The sequence below is a fragment of the Psammomys obesus genome, unplaced genomic scaffold, assembly GCF_907164565.1.
Source record: "Psammomys obesus unplaced genomic scaffold, mPsaObe1.curated_primary_1811, whole genome shotgun sequence".
Taxonomy (NCBI): Eukaryota; Metazoa; Chordata; class Mammalia; order Rodentia; family Muridae; genus Psammomys; species Psammomys obesus.
In genome coordinates this window covers 1547290-1570323 of record NW_026587215.1, presented here as the reverse complement: position 1 = coordinate 1570323, position 23034 = coordinate 1547290, and the positions used below count along the sequence as shown (strand labels likewise).

The following is a 23034-nucleotide window of genomic DNA, read 5'->3' as shown; positions in this document are numbered from 1 at the left end:
GGGGCAGAGCTTGCAGTCAGGTGTAAGTGACGTGGCTTCAGGGCTCAAGGTTGAAGAGGGAGGGTCAGGCAGCATGGTGGGGCAGTGTGTGGAGGGCGTCCCCACACAGGGACCAGCGTCCCTGTCTTTTCCCAGAGGACGCTGCATATGTGGGTGGTATTGGGGGAGAGGAAGTTTACTGAGTGGGTCTCTGAGTTTGGCATAATTCACTGACCAGGGCCTGGCTGAATTTTATTCTGGATCCTCCTTCCTGCTCCCCTCTGATTCTGTGCTCTCAAGCCTCTTCTGGGTGGGATTCAGCTCCCTTAGCCCTCTGGTGTAAGGTGGAGGGGATATTGTATTGGTTACTCCTTATGTTCTGAGCTAGGTTTGGCTCAGCTTGCTTCCTTCTTTCCCATTAGCCATAGGCCCAGGGCCCTTGTGTCATGGTGGTCCCACAGGGGCTCTGCCCAAGACCCTCATCTGTTTGGGTGCTCTGACCAGATAAGATCCACTTCACATGTGGCCAGAGGGTTTTGGGAGCTCCAGAGCGACACATGCAGCCTGTCCAATGCCCTGCACTGCCCCTGTGTGAGGCAGTCTTGGCACAAGCCTGCTCAAACATCAAGAGGGCACAGGCTTGCCTCACATTATTTTCCATGCTGTGTCTCCTGTCCCCAAGTAAGTGTTCAGCTGATACAGTCTAGCCTCCACCCCCTCACTGTCAGCCAGCCCTCGGGGCCATGCGCCCTGCTCTCCTGGAGCTCCTCTCACTCCAGGCAGGTGGTAAGTGACCAAATAGCATCATAGTCAAAAAGGCTGTGGAAGAAAAGACCACAGCAGTAAAGACTCACCCATGGATAAGACAGAAGGTGGCCATGTGCAGGCAGCTGGGGATGGACAGAGCTTGTTAATGAGAATGGCAGAACACTCCAGTCCCCAAAGCAGGTGCCCTAAGACATGAACTTTGACCTCCAGAAGGTTGCAGTGTTGTCACGGAGAAGGCAGGAGTGAGCCTACCTTCAGTCAGTGCCCTAACTGGGGAACTTCCTTACTCTAAATGTCAGTAGCCCCTTGCTTGAGTGTTACAGCTGGTGAAGGCACTGTAACCACAGACCTGCCTTTACCGCGCCAGCGGCTGGAAGAGTCCTTGCTCTCCTTGGTGTGGCCTTTGCAAGCTGGAGGACAGTGGATGCGCTTCAGCTTCCCTCTGCCCTTTCCACACCCTCCCGCCAGCCATACACCCAGGTGCTCAAGCCAAGCTGTAGAATGTCAGCAGTGGGGAGGGTCCAGGACAGAGTCCACAGAGCGGGCTGGGTGGCTCCAAGGCCAGGCTCCCCATTGCTCAGTTGCTAACACAATTGCCTTTTCCTATGTTCCTACTGCATGCCTGGTTTCATGGGGCTGGAGAACATGGGAGACAGGAGTATTGGCCTTAGCACTGAGCACAGCGAGTCAGATTGTGCTGAAATGGGCCCGGCCTGGGGGCAGTGGTGCTCTTTATGGCCAGGTGAGAGGTAGCAGTCTCATAACCATGAGGACCAGGGCCGAGGAGAAGCACTTGGACCCTAGGCGCGTGCTCACATGCAGGCGACAGGGCTTCTGCTGCTGCTGCTCAGACAGGAGGCTGGGAAGGAGGCCAGGCACGGTGGTCACTGGGCAGTCAAGACCAGAGCACCCTCATGACAATGCTGAGTGGATTTGAGGCTTAGAGGGGCATCACAGGTGGAGAAGTGAGTCCCTGTGCTCTAGGGCCTCCCCAGCCATGCCCCTTCTCCACCATGGTAGACTCCAGATCTCACAGAAACCCCAGAGGCTCCTCCTCAGTCAGCAGCAGACTCATTTCGCAGCAAAAATCTGACCTGAATTGATGTGAGACTAATTATAACCTCTAGAAGGTTTTACTAGGCGGGTGAGCTGCATTTTTCTCCATGGGCGTGCTGTGCATGGGAGGTTTCGGGGGGTTGCCTAGCCCCCTTCGTGAATCTCAGACCATATGCAATGCTATATTTATTTACTTATGTATTCAATTTTGTCGGAACAGCCTCATACACCCCAGGCTGGCCTCAGCTCACTCTGTAGCCAACACTAGTCTTAAAAACTTTCAAGCCTTCTACCTCCACCTCCCTAGTGCTGGGATCACAGAAGTGAGCCATCACATCTGGTTTGTAGGGTCCTGGGGATGGAGCTAGGGTGCCATGCACACTAAGCTACCATTCTAACCACTGAGCCTCGTTACCAGGCCTACCTACATCCTTTTGAAAGCGTGTGCAGTTCTGGTTGCTAAGCTCGTTGGCTCAAAGGCCATGGCAACAGGACAGTACGCACCTTTGCTCTGCTCCCAAGATAAGAGCCTGCTCACTTGTTCAGGCCCAGCCCAGGTGACGGCACAGATTCCGGCTCTACCACCCGACTGGAGCAGTGCCAGCTTGAGGCCTGGCCTCCTCAGGGTTGCCGCTGGCGGGTGAGTGGTGGGTGGTGGGCTCGCACTGGCAGGTGGGCCACTGGGAGGATCAGGCAAGGGCGTGGCTTTACTTTCTGTGTGATCTGCAGCCAGGGACTGAGAGGGCTAAGAGACTGTGCCGGGAGATAAAGGAGAGACCTCAGAAAGATGACAGTGTCAGCAGCGTTGGCTCGCTGTAGTACTGATTACACGCTTCTATCAGCAACAGAACCCCCAGCCTTGCCACACTTTTAATCCTGGCCCTCGAGAGGCCGAAGCAGGTAGATCTCTGAGTTTCAGGCCAGTCAAGGCTACACAGGGAGACCAGGTCGAAAAACGGCTACAACATAACAAACAAACAGACTTGGGTTGTAAGATGGCTCAGTGGGTAGAGCCCTTTCTGTTGTAGTCATGAGGACCCGTGTCTGTCTCCCCAGCACCCATGTAAAAAGCTAGATGTGGCCACGCTTGCCGGTAACCCCAGTGCAAGTGGGTTAGGACTGTTAGGGCTTGCTGTCCATCTAGCCAGAAAATAGTGAGCTCCGTGTTCAGTGAGGGGCCTGTCCCGGGAGAATAAGGCAGAGCAATAGAGGACACTTGACACACTCCTCTGGCCTCTGCACATGTACACACGGGGGCACACGTAAACAGCACACATCCACAGATAAATAAAGAGCATGCGCCTCCTATACTTGGGTTTTGATGTACTGACGAGCATCTATTCAACTTACCCTTCCGGGGACCCTGTATCTGTAAGACCCATTCCACAGAGAGGTCAGAGGACAAGCCGAAGATGACATTGATGACGGCACATGCTCTCTGGCTTCCTAGGCTGGCTTGTTGGGCAGGCGAGCTTCAGCGCTGTGGAGGGAGCATCTGGAAGGCCCAGCCCTGCCTTCCGGGTCCCTGCCTGGTTTTTGTGGCTGCCTTCCCTGACAAAGCTCCCTGCCCTGCTGCAGCAGCACTGGCTGCTGCTTCTTCCTGTGGCTCCTCTCAAATCAGGCTACTCCCTGTTCCATCTCAGCTACTGACGGTGCAAAGGAGCTGTCAGAATTTAGCTGGTACACTTCCATTTCCTGTCAGTCAGATGTTTTTATAAACCAAACAGAAGGCATTTGCTTCAGAGTCTCTAACACAAGCGTACAAAATACACTCAGATTCGCTGGGAGGTTTTTTTTTTTAAATCAGCAGAAAATTCTATTTTATAGTATCTTAGGAGTCCAGGTTTGAGAACTTTTTTTTTTAATTGTTACCAGATACACTATTTTTGGTTAGAAAGCCCTGCACAGAGCCTCCCATGCTTGCGGTTTCTTAACGGTGATACCATTGGGCCTCTCAGACAACAGCTCTGTCCTGTGAAGGGGTGTCACAGTGATGTGCCTGAGGACACTGTGAAGGCAGCTCTGGGAAGCTCGCCTCCTACAAGCAGTGTAGAACTAATGTCCACCCGAGGGACAGTTTGCTCCTTTCTTTCAGTGCTTAAGACAGAGCACCTAGCACAGTCTAACCTCAGTTTCCCTATTCGGTTTGGCCACTCAGATTGCCTTTCTGAGTGGGAGACAGTCTCTCCCTTGGGCACCTCCTCAGTCTGCTTTTAACTTCGGGTGGGGGGGGGGTTGATGTTTGGTCTTCTGAGTGTTTCTTAATGGAAAATTCCTTACCCGCCACAGACCCTCTCTCCCTCCCCCACAGTGGCTCTCAGCAGTTACCTATATGATCTTACTCAGCTTTCTCTTTTCACTTTAAAAGAGGTATTGAGCTCTGGCTCTGGGAGGCTGGGGCAGGAGGAATTTTTTTTTTATTATTATTATTTTCCTTTTTGAGACAGAGACTTGTGTAGCCCAGTCTGGCCTTGAACCTGATCTGTATCAGGGATGACCTTGAGCCCTGCGCCCTTTCCCCTGTTCCCCATGCATTACCATTGCGGACCGCCATGCTCACTTCTGTGCAATGCTGAGAGCTGCATCCAGGGCTTCAGGTGTGCTAGGCAAGCGCGCTACCAACTGAGCTTCACCCTACCCGAGGAGGATCCTGTGAACACAGGAACTTAAGGCCAACCTTGGGCAGTGGGCATAGGGCGGGGATATAGCACCATGTTATTTATTTATCTATCTATCTATCTATCTATCTATCTATCTATCTATCTATCTATCTATCTATCTATTTACTCATATAGTATACTAAGAGGCATCTCTACATGCTAGATTTTTAAAAAGTCTGTTTTGGGCTAGAGAGATTGCTCAGCAGTTAAGAACACTTGTTTATCTTACAGAAGGCCTAGGTTCAGTTCCCAGCACCCCCACGGTGGCCTACAACCATCTGTAACTCTACTTCCAGGGGATCCGACACCATCTTGTGGCCTCCAAGGATGCCAGGTACTCTTGTGCACAGAACACATATACAGGCAGAATACTCATACTCATAAAACAAAATAAAATAAAATAAAATAAAATCTAAAATCAAAAAACCAGACCAAAATACAAAAACGAACCCTCTATTTGAAACAAATGAAGACCCGCAGGAAGTTACAGGCCTGGTGTAAATGGTGCCACCATTGGTGACATCCTCCTTGGCTGTAGCTGCATCAGAGTAGTTCAGGGGAGCCACAGCACGATGGGAATCAGGCTATAGACTTAGTCCTGTGTGGTTGCCTGAAGGAGTGCCTGTGTCTGTAGTTCTGTGTGCTTTATCTCATGTGGATTTGTGGGCCCATCACTACTGTCAAGACGGCAGCTGTCTCGTCACTAGAAAGAACCTGCTTGCCCAACACTTTCTCATTGTCCCTGGTCTCTGCTGACCGCTCACCTCAGCTCCACCTTCATAGCCTTGTCATGTTGAAAATATTCCATAAATGGACTCATCGTTTCTGATTGGCTGCTTTGAGTAAGCATAATGCCCTCAGGCCAACCCAGTGGGGCGTGCATTGATACTTTACCTTTTAAATTCCTTCGTTTGGCTAGGTTTCCAGTACCAGGCATGATTTCTCTCTTGAGCAGGTCTTGTTCAGTTAGCACGCTGTTGGTAGCGGCCACACTGTTCGTGCCATTACCATATCCTTAGGGTTATATTGTCATGCTGGTTGTTGTTCATGAGCGACATAGCTGGGTAGGACTGTTGTTGGTTGCCTCCCTCTTTTGAAAGCTTGTGTAATAAGGCCTTCAGATACCGTGGATGTTAGTCCTTAAGGAGACAGACATTCAGGCCATTTGCAGCTCAGGACCACTGGGCCCTGTGTCTGAAGTGCATGGTGTCTTCAGCAATAGGAGTTTAACTTCCACCTCTGGAGTGTAAGCAGGGGTAATAATAATAGGCTGAATGTTTTAGTAGTCTCCTGAATAGTCCTGGCCAACGCAGAGGGCTTCTTGTACCTAGTGTTGTGTTTTTTGTTTTTTAAGACAGAGTTTTGGCCTGTTTTCTGTAGTCCTGGCTGTCCTAGAACACACTTTGTAGACCAGGCTGGCCTCAAACTCAAGAGATCCACCTGCTTCTGCCTCCCAAGCTCCGGGATTTAAACATGTTTACAACCACCACCACCACCACCACCACCAGGCCGACTCTCTCGTTTTTAATGCTGAGTAGTCTGAGGTCTGGATGTAGTAGTTGATTCAGTCTTCATATATGGGCTATTCTCAGGCTTTTTAAAGGAGAAAGAGCTTATTGTAGCTTACAGTTCCTGGTTATAGTCCATCAGGGTGAAGAGGCCGAGGCATCAGGGGCTTGAAGCAGCTGCTCAACATTTCAGTCAGAAGCCAGTACATGTGTGCTTGTGTCCAGCTTGCTTTCTCCACTGTCAGACCATTCAGGATTCCCTGTCTAGGGAATGGTGTCACCCACAGTGGGCAGGCCTTCCCACCTCAATTAACATAACAACCCATAATTGTATGTGCACTACTCTCTCCTCTCTCTCTCCCCTCTTCCTCTTCCCCCTCCCTGTCTTTTGAGAGGAGGTCTTACTGTGTAGCTCCGAATGATTGGAACTCTCTCTGTAGACCAGGCTGGCCTCAAACTTAGAATTCTGCCTGCCTCTGCTTCCTGAGTGCTGCATTAAAGGTATGTGCCACCACACCTGGTGTCTTTTATAGTTTTACACTTTGTGTTAAAAGCCCAGTCTGAGGCTGGAGAGATGGCTCAGCAGTTAGAGCGTCCACGGCTCTTGCAGAGAACCAGCATCCATACGGCAGCTCACAACCATCTGTAATTCTAGTTCAGGGGATCTGATGCCTTCTTCTGACCTCCAGGGGCACCAGGTACACATGTGGTACCCATATATACACGCAGGCAAAATATTCATACAACTCTTACATTAAAAAAATTAAAATCTAAAATCAACTAAACCCCAAGGTCTAAGTGAACACGGTGGGTAATGCCTGTAGTCCCAGCACTAGAAAGGCTGAGGCAGGGGAGGATTGCTGCTCCTCCAAGGCTAGCCTGCACCACGTGTTAACACCCTGTCACAGAGCAAATTAAAAAAAAAAAAAAAAAACCCACAATCCATTTTACATTAAAATTTTCTCACATAAAAAAGCATTTATTTAGGGCCAGGCCTGGTGGCACACACCTTTGGTCCCAGTGCTCGGGAAGTAGTGACAGGTGGCTCTCTTTGAGTTCCAGGCCAGCCAGGGATACCTGGGGAGACCCTGCCAGCACCACCACCACCAAAAAAGCACTTATTTGAGGTTTAGCCTGAAATGATGCAATCAGCATTTATCTGAACAGAAATCCACATCGAGTGACAGGAGGAAAGGCTGAAGCAGAAACAGACTAATTGGTGGTCGTGAACAGTTGGACACGGCGTGTCGTGTTCACCACTAGCCGACCTAGACCAGCAGAGGCTAGGCGGCCTTCAGTGTGTCCTGCAAGAGGCCCTCTTTACAGCTCCTGCTTTCTCCGCCATTATCAGGCCTGCTAATTATTTTGGCAGTTGCTCCCCTGGAGGCCTTGTAAGTGAGTTGTTGATCCCTGCAGTCTGCCTGTCCTGTCCTCGTCAGAGTTCTCATGGTTATGCCCGAATCCACTTAAAATGCCATTTTACTTACTGTCATAATTGCTATTATTAGTGCGTGTGTGAGTGTGTGTGGGTGTATGAGCGTGTGTGTATGTGTGTGTGTGTGTGAGAGTGAGTGAGTGAGTGATGTGGGGAGTGATCAGAGGACAATTTCCACCTCCACGTTAGTTCCAGGGGTTGAACTGAGGTCATCAGGCTTGGCAGCAAGTGCCTTTACGCGAGCAACTTGCCAGTCCTACGATGGCCACTTTTAACTGTAAGCCTGTTTATCTTTGGGGTTTCTCTAAACTGAAACCCCTGTCACTTACATAGTTGCCCTGAAATACTGTAGATCAAGAATTCTCTCCTGGTGGGAATCCCATGCAGCGTCTTCAGAGCTTGAAGTTGGCTGCGGTGCCTTTAGACTCTTCTGTGTTTAGATGCTGCTGGTAAGTCCTTGCCCATCAGACTCGTGGCCACACTGACCTCCAGGCTGTCACCTCTCAGCAGCGTGGCGGGATGCGACCTCCGCATCTCGCACTGTGCAGTGGTGCAGGAGTGTGAGCTGTGAGTTCCTCAAGGTCAAAGCTGGGTCTTCCCAAGCCCTGGAGGAGGCCCTGTACCCCTGCAGTCCTCTACCGCAGCCCTGGCAGAATGTTGACAGCTGCCCAACCAAGAGTGGGAACCATGGGCTGGGGAGATGGCTCGTGGTCAAGGTGTCAACCACACAAGAGCGAGCTTTGGAGTTGGATCCCAGAACCCATGTAGAAAACAAAGAGAAGAGGTAGCTGGGTTGGAAAGCCCCAAGCCAATGAGAGACCCTGCCTCAAAAACAACTGCATGCACATGCAAGCACACCTGTACACAGAGGACCCCTCCCCAAGAAGAAGGGAACCTGCTAGAGCAGTTGGAATTCTGAGCCTTGTCTTGTATGTCTCCCCTCATCTTGAGGAACATGGGAAACCACAGAGACCATGTGGACCAGAGGGGTCTGTACCAGCTGCGGTTACCCCAGCCACAGCCACTCTTGCTTCGCTGAAGCTCCGGTGCTAAGCCAAGCCAAGCCGGTGCTCTGTTTGTTCTGGGATCTAGGCCGGCGAGTGCGTCCTCCCAGGAGACTTCTGTCTGTCATAGGTGTGGAACAGTGGGACCCAGCATCCCTCCTCTCCTATACACACTGTGAACAAACAGTTTGAAGAGCTTAGTGTGATGTAGGCTGGGTTGCAGATGTGGTCGGCAGCCTCCTTGTGGGTCTTGGGTCTACACCAGCCTTTCCAGGGGGCCAGGGACCAGTGTCTGTGAGTGAGGGCATTGCTTTAACTGTTGCCTGAGAGAATGTTCTAGAAACCTTCCAATCATTTGGCAGGAAACTGTAAGCCACGTTCCACATCTTTTTCTAGTTCCAAAATGTAGGTAATGTCACTTCAAAGTTGCCACCAGGGGAAAGAAAACAAACATGAGATAATATTTGGGGGAAATGCTAGAGATTTAGGGGTATTTGTTCTTGCTTGCTCACCCCCATGTTTATTCTTTTAATCTAGGGTGACAGGCAAAGACGTTACTTCACAGTGCAAACCTTTCTACAGAAATGTCTCAGGCGCTGGCTTTCAACTTGGCAGCCGTGCCTTACAGCAGCTATTATTAGGCTGTCACGGCGTCTTTTTTTTTTTTTTCCAGAACTTGCCGCCAGTCTTTATATATAGACACCTTCTCCATTTTTTGAGTTTCCCAATTTAGGTGCTTTCTCCGTTTTTGAGTCTTGAATCTGTCTTTTGGTTGGTGGGTTAGGGATTGTTTATATGAAAGAGAAGAGCAATGTAAGGGGCTCTAGCCAGGTCCCAGTTGGGAAGGGACTGTGAAGTTGGTCCTCTCGGCCAGTGATGAAGCCAGGATCTACGTTTCAGGCCAGCCTCTTCTCCAGAGTCTATAGGAAGTGCCCAGTCTCTCCACTTACCCTCTCAGCTGTGCTGCACTGGTGCGGGGGGAGGGGGGGGTTCATGGCCAGAGTCGGTGGTTTGGGCGGTTGGTCTTCCGGGTCACCTGATGGCTGGGTGGCAGTCACTGTTGTCAGTAGGTGGCAGCACTGAAGAGGATAAGGCTCTCAGGGCTCCGACGCTGGGGTAGAGGGGTGGTTGGACTCCTCTCCAGCTGCTGCAGCAGAACCTGGGACACTGGCCTGTTCCTCCCAGTTCTAGAGGCTAGGCAGTTGGGATCTAGGCACTGAGCACGCCGTCCAGTGGGACCCATTTCTTGCTCATAGGCAACTCTTCTTTGTCTCCAAGTTGCAGAAAAGGAAAGGGGTCTCACACCAGGGTACTAATCCCCTTTATGAGGATTCCACCCTCCAGACCTAATCACCCCCAAAGACCCCGCCTCCTAGTGCTGTCACTGTGGCAGTCAGTCTGAAGCATCACACTCCCAAGAACACATTCCCATGATCCTAGAAAGCTTTGCTCTTTGAAAGTAACTCCGGCCTCTGGCCCAGCCTTGCTCCTATTGGTAAACATCCGGTAGGTACCTGACAGCAGCTCTTCTGGGCCACGTGGAGGTTCCTTCTTCATGTCGATGGGATCCCAGCTCTCTATCTAGAAAGGCTTTGCTTCCACAGAGGCACCATCCGCCCCCCCACTTCGCTTTCCCACTGGAAAGTTCCTTGATGTCCATTCCCTTAGTTCGGCCTTGTTCCTTGTGTGGGGGGCACCTCACTCACATGCTCTTGAAATAGGGCTTGAAAGGCGGTAGTGAAGTTGAGCATTACAAATGGCCTGGGTGCTGGGGTTGGTGCTGGGGATTCAGACACCGAAATAGGGTACTGAAAGAACCTCCGAATAGGCAGGAAGACAAATACATGGAGAGAATGCAGACCATGTGTTCCCTAGAGACTAGTAAGGGCATGTGAAATGGGTTGCTGTGTCCGTTTGGGGGAGTGTCTGGGCTGGGTTTTAGGAAAGAGGATTCCTAGGCTGAGTTAGAAGGTAATTCTTAGGGACTGGTGTACAAATCAGTGGTAGAGTGCTTGTCTGGCATATGTGAAGTCCTGGATTCAATAGTTTAGAGGTGCACAAATTGGGAAGAGCCATAAAATCTCCAAGATAGCACAGCTGGGCCCACAGGATGGCTGGCTGGTAGCCATTAGGGAATTCAGAGAGAAATCTCAAAAACTAGGCCCTTCAGGTAGATGCCCATAGCAGTAAAACAATTTTGCCAAGCGAGATAGTAGTGGTACACGCCTTTAATCCCAGCATTAAGAAGGCAGAAGCAGGTGGATCTCTGTGACTTCGAGGCCAGCCTGGTCTATGGAGTGAGTTCCTGGATACTTGAGGCTACACTAAGAAACCCTGTTTCCCAAAACCAAACAACAACGAAAACAATTTACCACATCAGGGTGGTGCACATCTGTAATCCCAACACTGGGAGCCTGAGGCAGGAGGATTGTGAGCTCAAGGCCTGCCTGGCCTATACGTAGCAACACTGTCCTCTAAAGGAGAGTGAGAGGAGACTGTTCGGGCTCCAGCTTGCCGCAGCAGAACTTGGGGACTGCCAGGGTAGCAGGTGGGCCAAGCTGTTCTTGACAGCTGAAGAGCAGTGCTCTTCTGTACCCCTGCGTTCCCAGCCATGTTTTGGTCTCCTAACTTTCTAGGGAATGTTGGGGACTTTTGGCAAACAAAGGTCCTGATGTGACTAAGGTCTCAGAACAGCACAAGGACTCTGTGTACTGGCCTAGAGAAGCCAGGGCGAGGGCAGAACATGGCAGGGGCCAGTGGTACAGACCCGGAAGAGTGTTTCTAACGCTTCTACTCACTCCGATTTCTTCCCTAGGCCAGCCCATCATTCATTCCAAGGCATTCTCTCAGGGAGCGTGCTGCTGCTGGGAACCATGACAGTGAGGGGGGCTGCGCTGGCCCCCGACCCAGCAGCACCCACCACCGCAGCAGCCTCACCTAGCGTCTCTGCCACCCCCGAGGGCAGTCCCACAGCCATGGAGCAGCCTATGTTCCTGATGACCCCCGCCGCCCAGGCCATCTCCGGCTTCTTTGTGTGGACAGCTCTCCTCATCACCTGCCACCAGGTACCTGGGAGCGAAGGGGTAACCTTCCTAAGTGTCCCAGTCTAACAAAGTGTGGTTGCCAGTCAAGCAAAGCATGCTTTAGGCAAGCCAGGCGACAGCAGTGTAAGCTCTGCTTCCCGGGATTTCTCTCCCACACCCCAGCTCAGCTGCGAGCGGGTGGTCTGGAGTCATCTTCCCCCCTGCAGCAGCCAGAGCATCAGGAACCTGACGAGACACACAGATGTGTATCTGCCTCGATCAGTAGCTGTTGGCCGTGCCTTTCAATGGAGAGACTTGAGAGCCTGAGGGAGGTGGCTGAGGAGCTGGTTGCTCTATGGGGGTAGCAGATCAGGGAGGGCAGTCTAGTCTCCTGTACTCATGGCCTCTGGGGAGGTCAAGAGGGAGGTTTGGTGAGTCTACTTAGGCTTCTCACCAGCCACATCTCAGTCTCTTGTAGATCTATGAATGTCCAAGGAGATTGGCTCACGGCGGATGGGAATATTTTGTCCTTTTCCTCAGCTAGGGCTGGGCCAGGCCAGGAGTGATGTCATGAGAATTGAGACCAGGCACTGGGGCTGCGCTCTTGGCTCTGCTTCCTCAGAGTTGCACTGCCTCTCCTGCCTCCCAGGGGACATTGCAGTGCTGCCTTGGTTCAGCAGACTGAGGAACCAGGCACGGCATGAGCACACTGCCAAGGCCCACAGCCTGGAAATGTGTCTGTGTCCTTCGGAGTGAGGCTTCTGTCTGTCCCACCCTCTCAAGCATCTGTTAAGAGACGAGGCAGAGGGGCCGTAGCCAGGTGACCCTAATTGGCCCTTCAGTTCCCTCAGTGCTGCCACTGTGAGACCCTGGGAACTTGGCTTTGGGAAGGCAGAAGGGACAAGAGGACACATGGAGGACACAACTTCAACCACACTGTGGCCTTACTGTCCCCTGTAGCTGAAGGTGGCCTGTAGATAACGGCCACACCTTCCATTTGACTCCCACGATGGAAGTTTTATCATCTACTTTTACGGAGCAGGACTGAGGCTTAGGGTGTGTAAACTTGCATCAGGCCATCAAACAAGGAAGGGGCCGTTCTACTCCCACAGAGCAGGCAGGAGGGAGCAGGCGGATAGGCAGGAGGGAGGCGGGGGAGGCAGCAGTAGGGCTTGACTGACTGGTGCCCTTCGCCCAGATCTACATGCACCTGCGCTGCTACAGCCGCCCCAACGAGCAGCGCCACATTGTACGAATCCTCTTCATCGTGCCCATCTATGCCTTCGACTCCTGGCTCAGCCTTCTCTTCTTCACCAACGACCAGTACTATGTGTACTTCAGCACCATCCGTGACTGCTATGAGGGTGAGGACACACAGTGGGGCTTGAGGGAGGCCTGGGGAGCTGGGGCCTCAAGAGCAAAGGAGGTGCACCCTCTCATTCATTTCTAGAATCTGGGGGACAGGGACATCGTTCCTCAGTTCCTCCCTGGAGCCTCTGTTTGATCTGGATTCCTCTTCCCCACCTGGCTGTCCATCTGTCCCTAATGAATGGATAACCCAAGGGTCCCCTTACAGACATGCTTTGGTATGGGGAACCCCGGGACACCCTCCCAGGTGCCCAGAGGCAGGAGCCCCACCTCTGGCTCATTTATTTCTCAGTTACGGCTTCTCTAGCTGGGTTGACAACTTCTAAATGGTCCCTCCATGGATAGAAACCCTAGGTTTGGTGGGAGGGTTTACACAGGGGTTGCCAGGCCTACAACCTCCACTCGTCCATGTGGTACTCTGCTGTGTCTCAAAGGGAAGGACTAGAGCCTTCTCCTTAGCTCCTTCGTATCCTCCCTTAATCCTCTTGCCTCCGTCACACCCTCTTCAGGAGACCCATCAGCCTCCACCCCCGCTGAGCAGCAGGTAGTTTCCTGGTGTTGGGAGCTGCCATGGTCTGATTTTCTAGCCTTGTGTGGCCCTGTGTGGGCCTGACCTTTATCCTGTTTCTTCTCTTCTTCCCCAGTGTCACCTCCTTCTTGTCCATACATGGTTGCAAGGCATTGCCTGCCTCTTCAGTGGATACAGCCCTGAGAGGAAGCTGCACTCATGTGCCCTGAGAGCAGAGCCAGGCACATGACAGCACTTGACTCCTTTTTTCCCCCCTTCGAGACAGGATCTCATGTAGCCTAGGCTGGCCTCAGACTTTTTTGGGGGCGGTGTCAGGGTTCCACTTCATATCTCCGTGCTGGCCTGGAACTCACAATTCTACCTCTTGAGTTCTGAGATTAAAGGTATGCATTTCATATCGTTTGCACAGCCGTCTGTCCCTTATGGATATGAATGCTTACTTGCATGTATGTATGTCTGTGCACCATAGTACCTGAGTAGTACCTGAGGAGGCCAGAAGAAGGTGTTAGGTGCTGCTCTTCCGGAGCAGCCAGTGCTCTTAACTGCTGAGTCATCTCTCAACCCCCTAGCCTTAAACTCTTACTTTTTTCCCCTTGAAAGAAGGTTTCTCTGTGTAACAGAGCCCTGGCTGTTCTCAAACTTGCTCTGCAGACCAGGCTGGCCTGGAAATCCCAGAGATCCTCCTGCCTCTGCCTCTTGAGTGCTGGGATTACAGGTATATACTACCATACCTGGTTTTGTGGTGCTGGGCATGAAAGCCAGGGCTTTCTATGCTAAGCAAGCACTCTGCCAACTAAAATACATCCCCAATCCAGTCCACTTGTATATGTGTGTTGGAGGAATGGGAGGCTCGTACATGCCAGGCCTGTGCTTCCTGTAAACTATATTTCAGCCAACTCCATAATTTTTGAGTAAAAAATTACGAACCCTGCGCAGCCCTTCTGTGGGGCTGCATTGATTCCCAGGCACCCTCCCCCTGGCTGGTGCTCTCGTAAGTTTCTTCCAGGAGAGGATGTAGAGGCAGAATGGGACATGCTCAGTGTTCCTCTGTGCTCGATACTCCTGAAAGCAGAATCCCTAGGGAAACCTCTGGCTGGAGAGGGCGATGCTAGATGCCCTTCCTGCAGGTGCCAGCAGTGGGCACCTGGAACAGCTGCTCACCTGGTTTTATTTTCAGAAGGAAAAGGTTGTTCCTTGCTGCTTGCTGTGTAGGTATCTGCGTTTGTGTGTGTGTGTGTGTGTGTGTGTGTGTGTGTGTGTGTGTGTCCCAGGTAGCGCAGGGGGCAAATAGAAGCTTTCTTCTTTGCTGGGCCCCGAAGATAGGACATCCAGCAACCGGTGGGGACACGAGGGGAGCAACCAGTCTGTCCTCATTCAGCATCCCAGAGTAGCAGCAGATGGCAGGCGGCACCCCCACTTCAGAAGCCTCTTTGTTCCTCCCACCTGTCGCAGCCAGCCCCACTGCCAGTGGAAGGGTCAGCTCAGGAAGTGCCACTCATCCCCTAGCAACGCTTTTCTCTCTGGCCTGTCATCTCCCCGGGAGCCTACAGACAGCACCGCCCTGGAGCTGAGGCTGCCTGAAGACACTGGCTTTTAGTATCTTGAGTCAGCTGCCTGGCCCTCACGCTCACCTGTCCCTTCTGGACTTCCTTTCAGATCTCTTCTGCCTCTGTGTTCAAACTAAGAAAGCGCGCACACACACACACACACACACACACACACACACACACACACGCATACACGCGCACACTCACGAACACTTCTTTTTTTCCTGCCTTGCAGATGAGCCTGGACTACAGTTTTTTTGGGTGTGCCTTTAGTGTTTGCATTTGTATGTGTAAATATTGTCCACAGTGCAGCCTTGCACTGCCCCACGCTCGGCTCCTTTTTTTGTTGCTGCATTTTGTGACTGCTCCTCAGGCATCTGGATTGGTCCTCTCGTCCCCACCCCTGGGTGCTGTGCTTGCAGGTCCTTCCTGGTCCTTTCTGTGTAGAAGCCTGGGTTTTGCTACAGCTACTAACGACTTGTCTTAATTTTGGGTTTGTCCGGGCTTCTGGCCTTGTCATTCATTTATCTCTGAACGCTATGACGGTTGGATTTTTAAGTAACCAGCCCGCTTTCCCTAAGGCAATGGTATGTTAGCACTGGTTTTTCTCCTTCATTTGTGGTTTGTTCTCGCTGTTGGCTGGGGCTGTCTTCCACCAGCCTCCTGAGAAAGCGTGTGCATGGGATGCCAGTGAAAAGTCTGAAGTGTCTCTCTTGGGTTGCTCTGTGGGAAGGAGCTACACCTGCAGGATGGGAAGTGTCCTCTGATCCCACAAGCCTCTTCTCACGGGCATTAGCCCCCGCTGCTGCCTTTGGGAAGTCTGCTGGATTCTGATCCTGCCTAGCTCTTGCATATTCTCCTTGGCTGTTAAGAGCTTGCTTTCAACCTCAGAGTTCCAAAATCTCATAGAAGACAGAATAATCATCACCACACTGGAGGCCTGGTGGACTTAGGGCCTGAGATCTTTTCTTGTCTCTTGTTGTGGTTTTGTTGTTGTTTGTTGTTTTGGTTTGTTTTTTGGTGTTTTTTCTTTCCTTTTATGTATTTAGTTATTTAAATTTTATTGTTTAGTTAGCAACCAAGCAAGAGCTGAGTCTCAGAGATGTTAGGTACCTTTCCCCAGCTCCATACAGCACTCATCTGATGAGCCATATGCATTTTGCTGTCTGATCGCGTTTGGGGTGAGGTAGGAGCCTGGGAGGCTCTGTGACTAGAGGCGGAGAGGCAGCTTCCTCTGCCCCCTCCAGTATGTTTTGTCACAGATGTCTGTGCGGTGTTCACAGTTTACCCTGGGCTCTTCAGCATCGTTAGCACACTCTTACCTCCCATTAGCAGGTGGAGCATGTGTCACACGCCCATGGCACACTGTGAAAGCAGAACTAAAAAGCTTGCCCAGTATTACCTGATAGCGATGACTGAGAGGCAGACTCCTGCCTGGTTCTTAGCAGCCAGGATTTGATGTGTGCCAGGCTTGGTGAAGGAGAAGAAAAGAACCCTTGTTTCCCCAACAGAAGTGTGGACTCCTTAGGACTTAACATGTACCGTGTCTCTGACCCCGTCTCAGAGTTCAGATCTGGTTTTTGAGATAGGTCTCGCTGTGTAGCCCAGGTTGGCCTCAAATTCATGGCCTCACGCCGCAGCCTCCTTTGCACCAGCATTACAGCTGTACAACATCACAGCTGGCCCCAGAGTTCAAACTTTAGATACCCTGGATCTTGACATGTGGCCCCAAAGGAACCATCTTTCCTGACAGTGTTCAGGGGCAGCGAGACAGCTCAGCGGGTAAAGACACCTGCCGCCAGGGTGAATGACCTGAGTTCACGCCCCAGGATCCACATGATGAAAGGAGAGAGGCAGCCCCTGCAAGGTGTCCTCTCATCTCCATACCCATGCTGTGGCACATGTGTGTCCACACAAATAAACGAGTGTAATTAAAGAAAGAGCCATAGGCCAGTTTGCTGCCAGTAGGACACACCCTGACATGTAATGGCACTCACAGACAAGAAGTGTGAGAGCTCAGTGGATCTGAGGAAAGGGAGAGGGCCAATGGGAGAGGGATCAGAAGCAGCATGTGGGGTGCCCGGAGCAGGGACAAGCAGGATTCACAGATGAGGAACCAGGAGGGAGGAGGGTTTTGGAGCAGCTTAGAACTGGCGACATTTACATAGGGGCAGGTCCCCGTCCACCAGGATTGGTCCATTGTACTGTGATTGGCCATGTGCCCCTGAAAAGTGGGAAGGAATGTTCTGAGACTCAGCGTACCAAGCAGAAAGGAGCACAGTCCACAGGAGGCAGTTCAGTTTTCTAGACATGTCCTCAGTTATCTGGAATGTCCCAGACAACTCGGTCTTTCCAGATCAACTCAGTTTCTGGGTGGCAGGGGCAGAGACCAGCTGAAGGTGCTCAGCTTTGACAGAGGCAAGAGCAGCCAGATGCAGGAAGGACCATCAGGTCTGTGCACGGTACCTAGTGTACAATAGGTCATAGCCAGTGGTGTACATGGGCTGGGGTGTAGCTCCTGGCCTGGGGCTCAGCTGCAGGGCCAGCTAGAGGACTCCTCTGAACAGGTTCTCACTGAAGTCCTGAGCTTCCAGGCTGAGTGCTGTTTGTGGGGACTACAGCTGAGACTCTGAGTGCGCTGGAGTGGCTTGGACTGTAGCCTCCTGTCTAGGCGGTTACCTTCTAGAGAAGCTGCCACCGAGGGCTGGAGGGACCCCATCTCTGCTAAGGGGTGCCTGCTGCTGATACCTGTATCTAATGGGCAGCTCACAGCCTCCTCTAACGATGATGCTCATTAGAAAGATTCTTTCTAAGTCAGGTATGATGGCACATGCATGTAATCCAGCACTTTTGGGAGACAAAGGTCAAAGGACCTCTGCCAGTTTGGGGCCAGCCTCAGCTACATGATGAGCCCCTGTCCTGAAAACCAGGGAGGGAGAAAAGTTTGTTTATTCTGTTAAGTGATGCTCTCATGGGATCTGGCCTGAGACCATGAGGCTCCTGTCTCCTGTGTGGACAAGCTTCCATGCTTCATCTTGATCCTCATCCTTCCCCCTGATGGCATACTCCTGTCTATAACTTGACATGTGGTATCTAGAATGGAGCAGAAAGTTCTAGATACCCAATAGTCCAGGGCAGGAGTATGTGAGACCATCACTTCCCTCTGCACTGTGGGTCTCGTGGTCACTAATGTGTCCCTGGGCCTAGGACATGGCCTGGCATACAGGCTATGGCAGGTATTCAGAATGAATAGGGCCTTCCTAGAGACCAGATCTAGAACCAAACTCAGTGTGTGGCAGGGTGACAACCTGCTGCCTGAGTTACACCGATCCTGGTCACATGTCAGCCTCTCTTGTTTCTGGCCGGTGTGGAGGCCTCTGGTGTAAACGCCATTGCTGGATGTTTGGATCTGATCTAGGTGAGCCTACATTTTTCTAGGAAGGGGATTTTTTCAGATGGTCAGGGGCCCTGATTTGAGCGGCTGAGTTATGTCTAAGGAGGTTGTCTCCCGTCTCCTTTCTCTGAGAATTGATGAGGCCCATCATTGCCTCACTGATGACCTTTGGATAAAGCGGCCCACTGGCATCCAGGTAGACAGTCCTGTGCTGAGTGCAGCGGTGGCCGGAGCAACTCACTCACAGATGGGTGTGGCATGGTTGACCGGCGGCCCAGGCACATGCTGACACACCTTGTGACACAGAAAGGGAAGGGTGTGAGCTCAGGTCCTCCACAGGAAGGCATCACAGGGACTGCTTAGTAAGAGGAGGCGGTGTTGGGCCCTGTGGCTTCTCTGGAGGATCCACCTCGAGAAAGGTTGTCTTCCTGGCCTGCCAGAGGGAGAGTGCTGTGAGAGCCAGCCTGAGAGCAGGCCCATGGCCTGCCCTGGGCCCTTGCCACTTCTGGCTAGGTGCCACATCCGTCCCCTTGACTTTCATTTCTTCAGTGCCAGCTGTGGGCACAGGTACCAGGGCTTTGCCTTGGTACTGGGAGTAGGACGCAGTTCCTACCTGCGTGTGTTCACAGCCTGGAAAGAGCATCACACCATTTCCTGAGCACTGTCCTGGGAACCCAACCTTCGGCAGGGCCTCATACGGTCACTGTTCTTGCCACAGCAGGCCCTAAGGAAGCACTTGTTCCCAGGTCACAGATGAGGAGGCAGGCACAGAGAGCTTGAGAAACCCGAGTCACACAGCTCTTAAGTAATAGAAGCATGGTCCACAGATGGGCAGTCTGGTCCAGGGGTCCATGGCTCTTTGCCCCAACTCTATGCTACCCCATTATCCCAAGACAGTTAGACACTGGGAGACTGCAGGGGCTAAGCGTGGCTGCGGCTCCGCTACTGTCCCTGCTATTCTCTTTTGAGTGGCCATTCTGCTGACCTGAACACTCTGCTCTGGACTTCACAGCCTTTGTCATCTACAACTTCCTGAGCCTGTGCTATGAGTACCTTGGGGGAGAGAGCGCCATCATGTCTGAGATCAGAGGAAAGGCCATCGAGTGAGTATGATGGCTTCCTGAGTCGCACATGGGCTCGCAGGTGGACATGGACCACATGGACCACCCCCACCCCCTGGCTTGGTTGATGTGGAGGGCAGCCCTTCCCGGCCCTGCCGTTTCCATCTCCCAGCCCTCTCTACTTGTCTTTCCCAGGTCGAGCTGTATGTACGGCACATGCTGCCTCTGGGGAAAGACCTACTCCATCGGGTTCCTGCGGTTCTGCAAACAGGTAAGTGCCCCGAGGGAACCCCAGGTCAGGAGGAGCAGGCTGGGGGCTCTGGTTCAGACCTGCAGCCCTAAGGGCCATGAATCGCTGTCTTGTGCCATACCTGTGGAGGTCCTCAGGCCCCCAGCCGTCCCCAAGCCATTCTGGAGATAACGTGTTAGCAGCATCTGCTGAGGCTGGCAGCGGACATCCCGGGAGTATCAGGGGCAGCCTGGAGCCAGAGAAGCTGGTCAGAGTCTTGTTCATTTGGACTGAATCTTGCTGTGTGTTCAAGAGCCAGGAAGCACACAGGGGTTCTAGACTGTCAGTTTGAAAACTCATCCCAGTTTCTGGGGCAACGGGTTTAGGCATTAAAGATACATAGCAGACCAGACTGCAGTTCCTACCGTCTCCCTCATTCCAGTCGCGTTGCCATAGCTTCTGATTCCTTTGGCTACCACTTCCTGGCTAGAGTTGGACTTCCAGCTTCTCTGACTGTGTGACCTCGGATCATTTACTTAACCTCTCTGAGCTTGTTTGTCTGTCTGTAAAATGGGGATGGCAATGTTTACATCATTAAAATGGGGTGACTAAAAGGAGCAGATGAGGTAGGGGATGTAAGCCTTCAGCACAGCTCTGGCTGTTTCAGAGAGTTAGCACCTGAGGGTGCCAGTCTTCATGACTGTCCTTGGCCTCTGCAGGGCTTCTGACAGTCCCTCCAGCATGACCAAGTGGTCAAGAGAGAAATGACACCCCCTCCACCACTGCTGGGGTCACTGCAGCCCACCCAAGGGCTATCCTGTTTTCAGCCTCTGTGAAGGGCTCAGGGCCCACAGCATGGCTACCCACACAACAGCATGTCACTGGATATGCCCAGGCTTCGACTCTGCTACTAGTTCTGCCTCCCTAAGGGAGCATCAGGTTCTCTCCCATGGAGTGGCCCAGAAGGGGTTAACATGGTCCTGGTCCAGGGTGGGGCTTGCAGAGCCTTTGTTTACATGGTTCAGCTACCCAGTCCAGGCCCAGCTGTGACTCATAGCAGCTTTTGATCATTACATTGTCCTCAAAGTTTCGCTCTCTGAGTAGAGAGCACAGTAGCCTCACCTCAATCACCACTAGGGACATATGGTTCCCCTCCCGGTGGGCCCTGAGGCTCCGATTTTGTACCCTGACATGGCAGTGAGGTCAGTGAGAGGAGAGGAACATGTGAAGGCTCCATAGGCCAGCCCACGGCACATAGTCCTGTCTTCATTCCAGAGCCACAGGGTGGGCCAGGATGTCCTCGGGCCCAGAGCCCAGAGTCTGAGTCTCTTGGAGCCCTTGTTAAAAGGGGAAATTCCTGGGCTGCGGCTACAATGTGGTGGAAAAGCACTTGCCTCAAGCCTGTGAGGTCCTGGGTTCTGTCCCTAGCACTGCCTATGAGGAGACGGGAGGGAGGAAGGGGGAAGGGACAGAGGCAGGGAAAGGGGAGAGGAAGGGAGGGAAGTAGAGATTCTCGGATCAGTGAACCACCAGCCCAAAGGACTGCCCACTCCTGGGACTGACACATGTTTTTGACATCTCACCTGGTCTGTAGATCTCAGACTGACCCATGGACAACAGTGTCGGGACCTGCTAGCAGGCTTGGTCTCCAGTCCCTGAGACTGCCAGTTCAGCTCAGTGTCTCAGTTTCCTTGTCCATGAGTGAGGTGATGAAAGTACCCCACAGGGAGCAGCCCCTGCCAGCTCACTGGGCACTGTGGTGTGAAGCCCTGCCCTTCTCCCTTCCTCTCACTCCCTCTGGATCGAGATTTGCAGCCCAGGGATTCTGTGGGGCTTTCTGATAGTACCACACAGCTCCCCTGTCACGTGTTTCTCTGCCATGGCTCTGCCACAGGCCAGGTCCTCAGTGGAGTAGAGATGGGTTCCCTTCTGCTGCTCTTCTGCTCCAGCCACTGGTCCTTTCCAGAGCCACACTGGCCAAGCCATGTGGCTAGAGCTTCATGTGCCTACTGCCTCCCCTTCACTTGGGCTCCTGGCTGAGGATGATGGCTTTTAGGCCAGTGGGAGTCTGGGGGTGATACCCCGCTGGATTACAGGAACAGCAGGGCTGGCTTAGCACATCCTCCCCCGTTTAAGCAAGTTTGCAAAAGCCTGACTGTGCACAGAGTAGCTAGCCTCAAGGGGACACTGCTCTCCAGCTCTTCCATCCCCATACTTGCAACTCTGTGCTGTGGACATGGGTCATTAAACATTTAAGCAGATGGCTACCACTCAGAGACCAGACAACTGCCTGAGTGACTACAGCGAATTGTCAACCAGGCCTGAATTCCCACATACCTTTTGGGGCTCCCACCTATTAAAGGGGTGTCCTCTCCCCACTTGCTGCTCTTGAAGGCTATCTCCAGTCTGTTCAGACCCTGGCTCCATAGAAACCCTGTCCCGGGCCTGAGCGTGGGCAAGGAAGCGGACAGGGAGGGTGAGAAGATGGGAAGCCCTGGCCCTTGCCCTTACTTGCTCCCTGTGTGGGCATATCCTCACCGGAGCCCTCTTTCCCAGAGCACGAGGTCCTGGACCTGCTGTTCTCCCCAGCCACCTCCCCGCTGCTGCACTAGAGCGCCCACTCCCTGTCCTAGTTCACACTCTGCCCTGGGCGAGCCTCTGTATGAACTATATGAGCACTCATGTACTCACTCATTCATGTATGCATGTGTGCTTGTGTGTGTGACTTGCAGGAGGTCCTCTCCTTCCCCTGTGTGTCCTGAGGGTCAAACTTAAGTCAGCAGGGTTGGCAAACAAGTGCCTTTACCTCCTGAGCCATCTCGGTGGCCCGGAGCTGCTCCATCTGCCTAGACCCTGCCCCTTCCTGAGTCCTCATCACCTGAGCTCTCTGAGGTGTCTTCTCCTCCTGGTCCCTGGGGCCCTACAGTTCCTAGCCTAGTCCTAGAGTTCCCAGCCTCCTCTTGTCTCCTTACATACTGCACCTCCCCCGAAGACAGTTCCTTTTTCCTCCTCCGTAGCAACCAGCAAAGGTCCAGCTGCCAAATCCCACACCCCTACTTTATCCTGCCTTGTCTGTCTTCCAAACAGGCCACCCTACAGTTCTGTGTGGTGAAGCCACTCATGGCCGTCAGCACCGTTATTCTCCAGGCCTTCGGCAAGTACCGGGACGGGGACTTTGAGTAAGCAGGGGTCCTCCTCTGGGATCTGTGGGTAGAGTAGAGTATTGTCACAGGGTGGGTGCCCTACCTTGACAGAGCCCATGCCTGTGATCTCCCTAAACTGCACAGGGCTCAGACCTCCCTGAATCTCTGAGCCTGAGCCTGGCAGTGGCCATCTTTGCCAGCTCTTAGCCAGCTGTGTTCGTATTCAGGATATACAGTAGCAACCATGGTTGAGTCTCAGTAGGTGCTGGCTACTCTGAAACAGGTTCTGAAAGTGAAGAAGCCCCAGGAGGCAGTCTTAAGGCCCCGCTG

General features: G+C 52.5%; 1 protein-coding gene across 5 annotated transcripts in view; it reads left to right on the top strand.

Annotated features, from left to right (window-relative positions):
* Tmem184b (transmembrane protein 184B) overlaps positions 1 to 23034 on the top strand; it is a 39582-nt gene that overhangs the window by 12484 nt on the left and 4064 nt on the right. For 3 of the 5 annotated variants that reach the window (XM_055603025.1, XM_055603021.1, XM_055603022.1), the window contains exons 2-6: positions 11226 to 11475; positions 12632 to 12797; positions 19284 to 19374; positions 19528 to 19603; positions 22649 to 22740. In XM_055603025.1, coding sequence (XP_055459000.1) covers positions 11284 to 11475; positions 12632 to 12797; positions 19284 to 19374; positions 19528 to 19603; positions 22649 to 22740 — 617 coding nt within the window. In that variant the 5' untranslated portion in view covers positions 11226 to 11283. Of the gene's footprint in view, positions 1 to 2360; positions 2444 to 4694; positions 4798 to 11225; positions 11476 to 12631; positions 12798 to 19283; positions 19375 to 19527; positions 19604 to 22648; positions 22741 to 23034 lie in introns of those variants that run through there. The other 2 variants (XM_055603023.1, XM_055603024.1) reach the window with 2 other exon arrangements.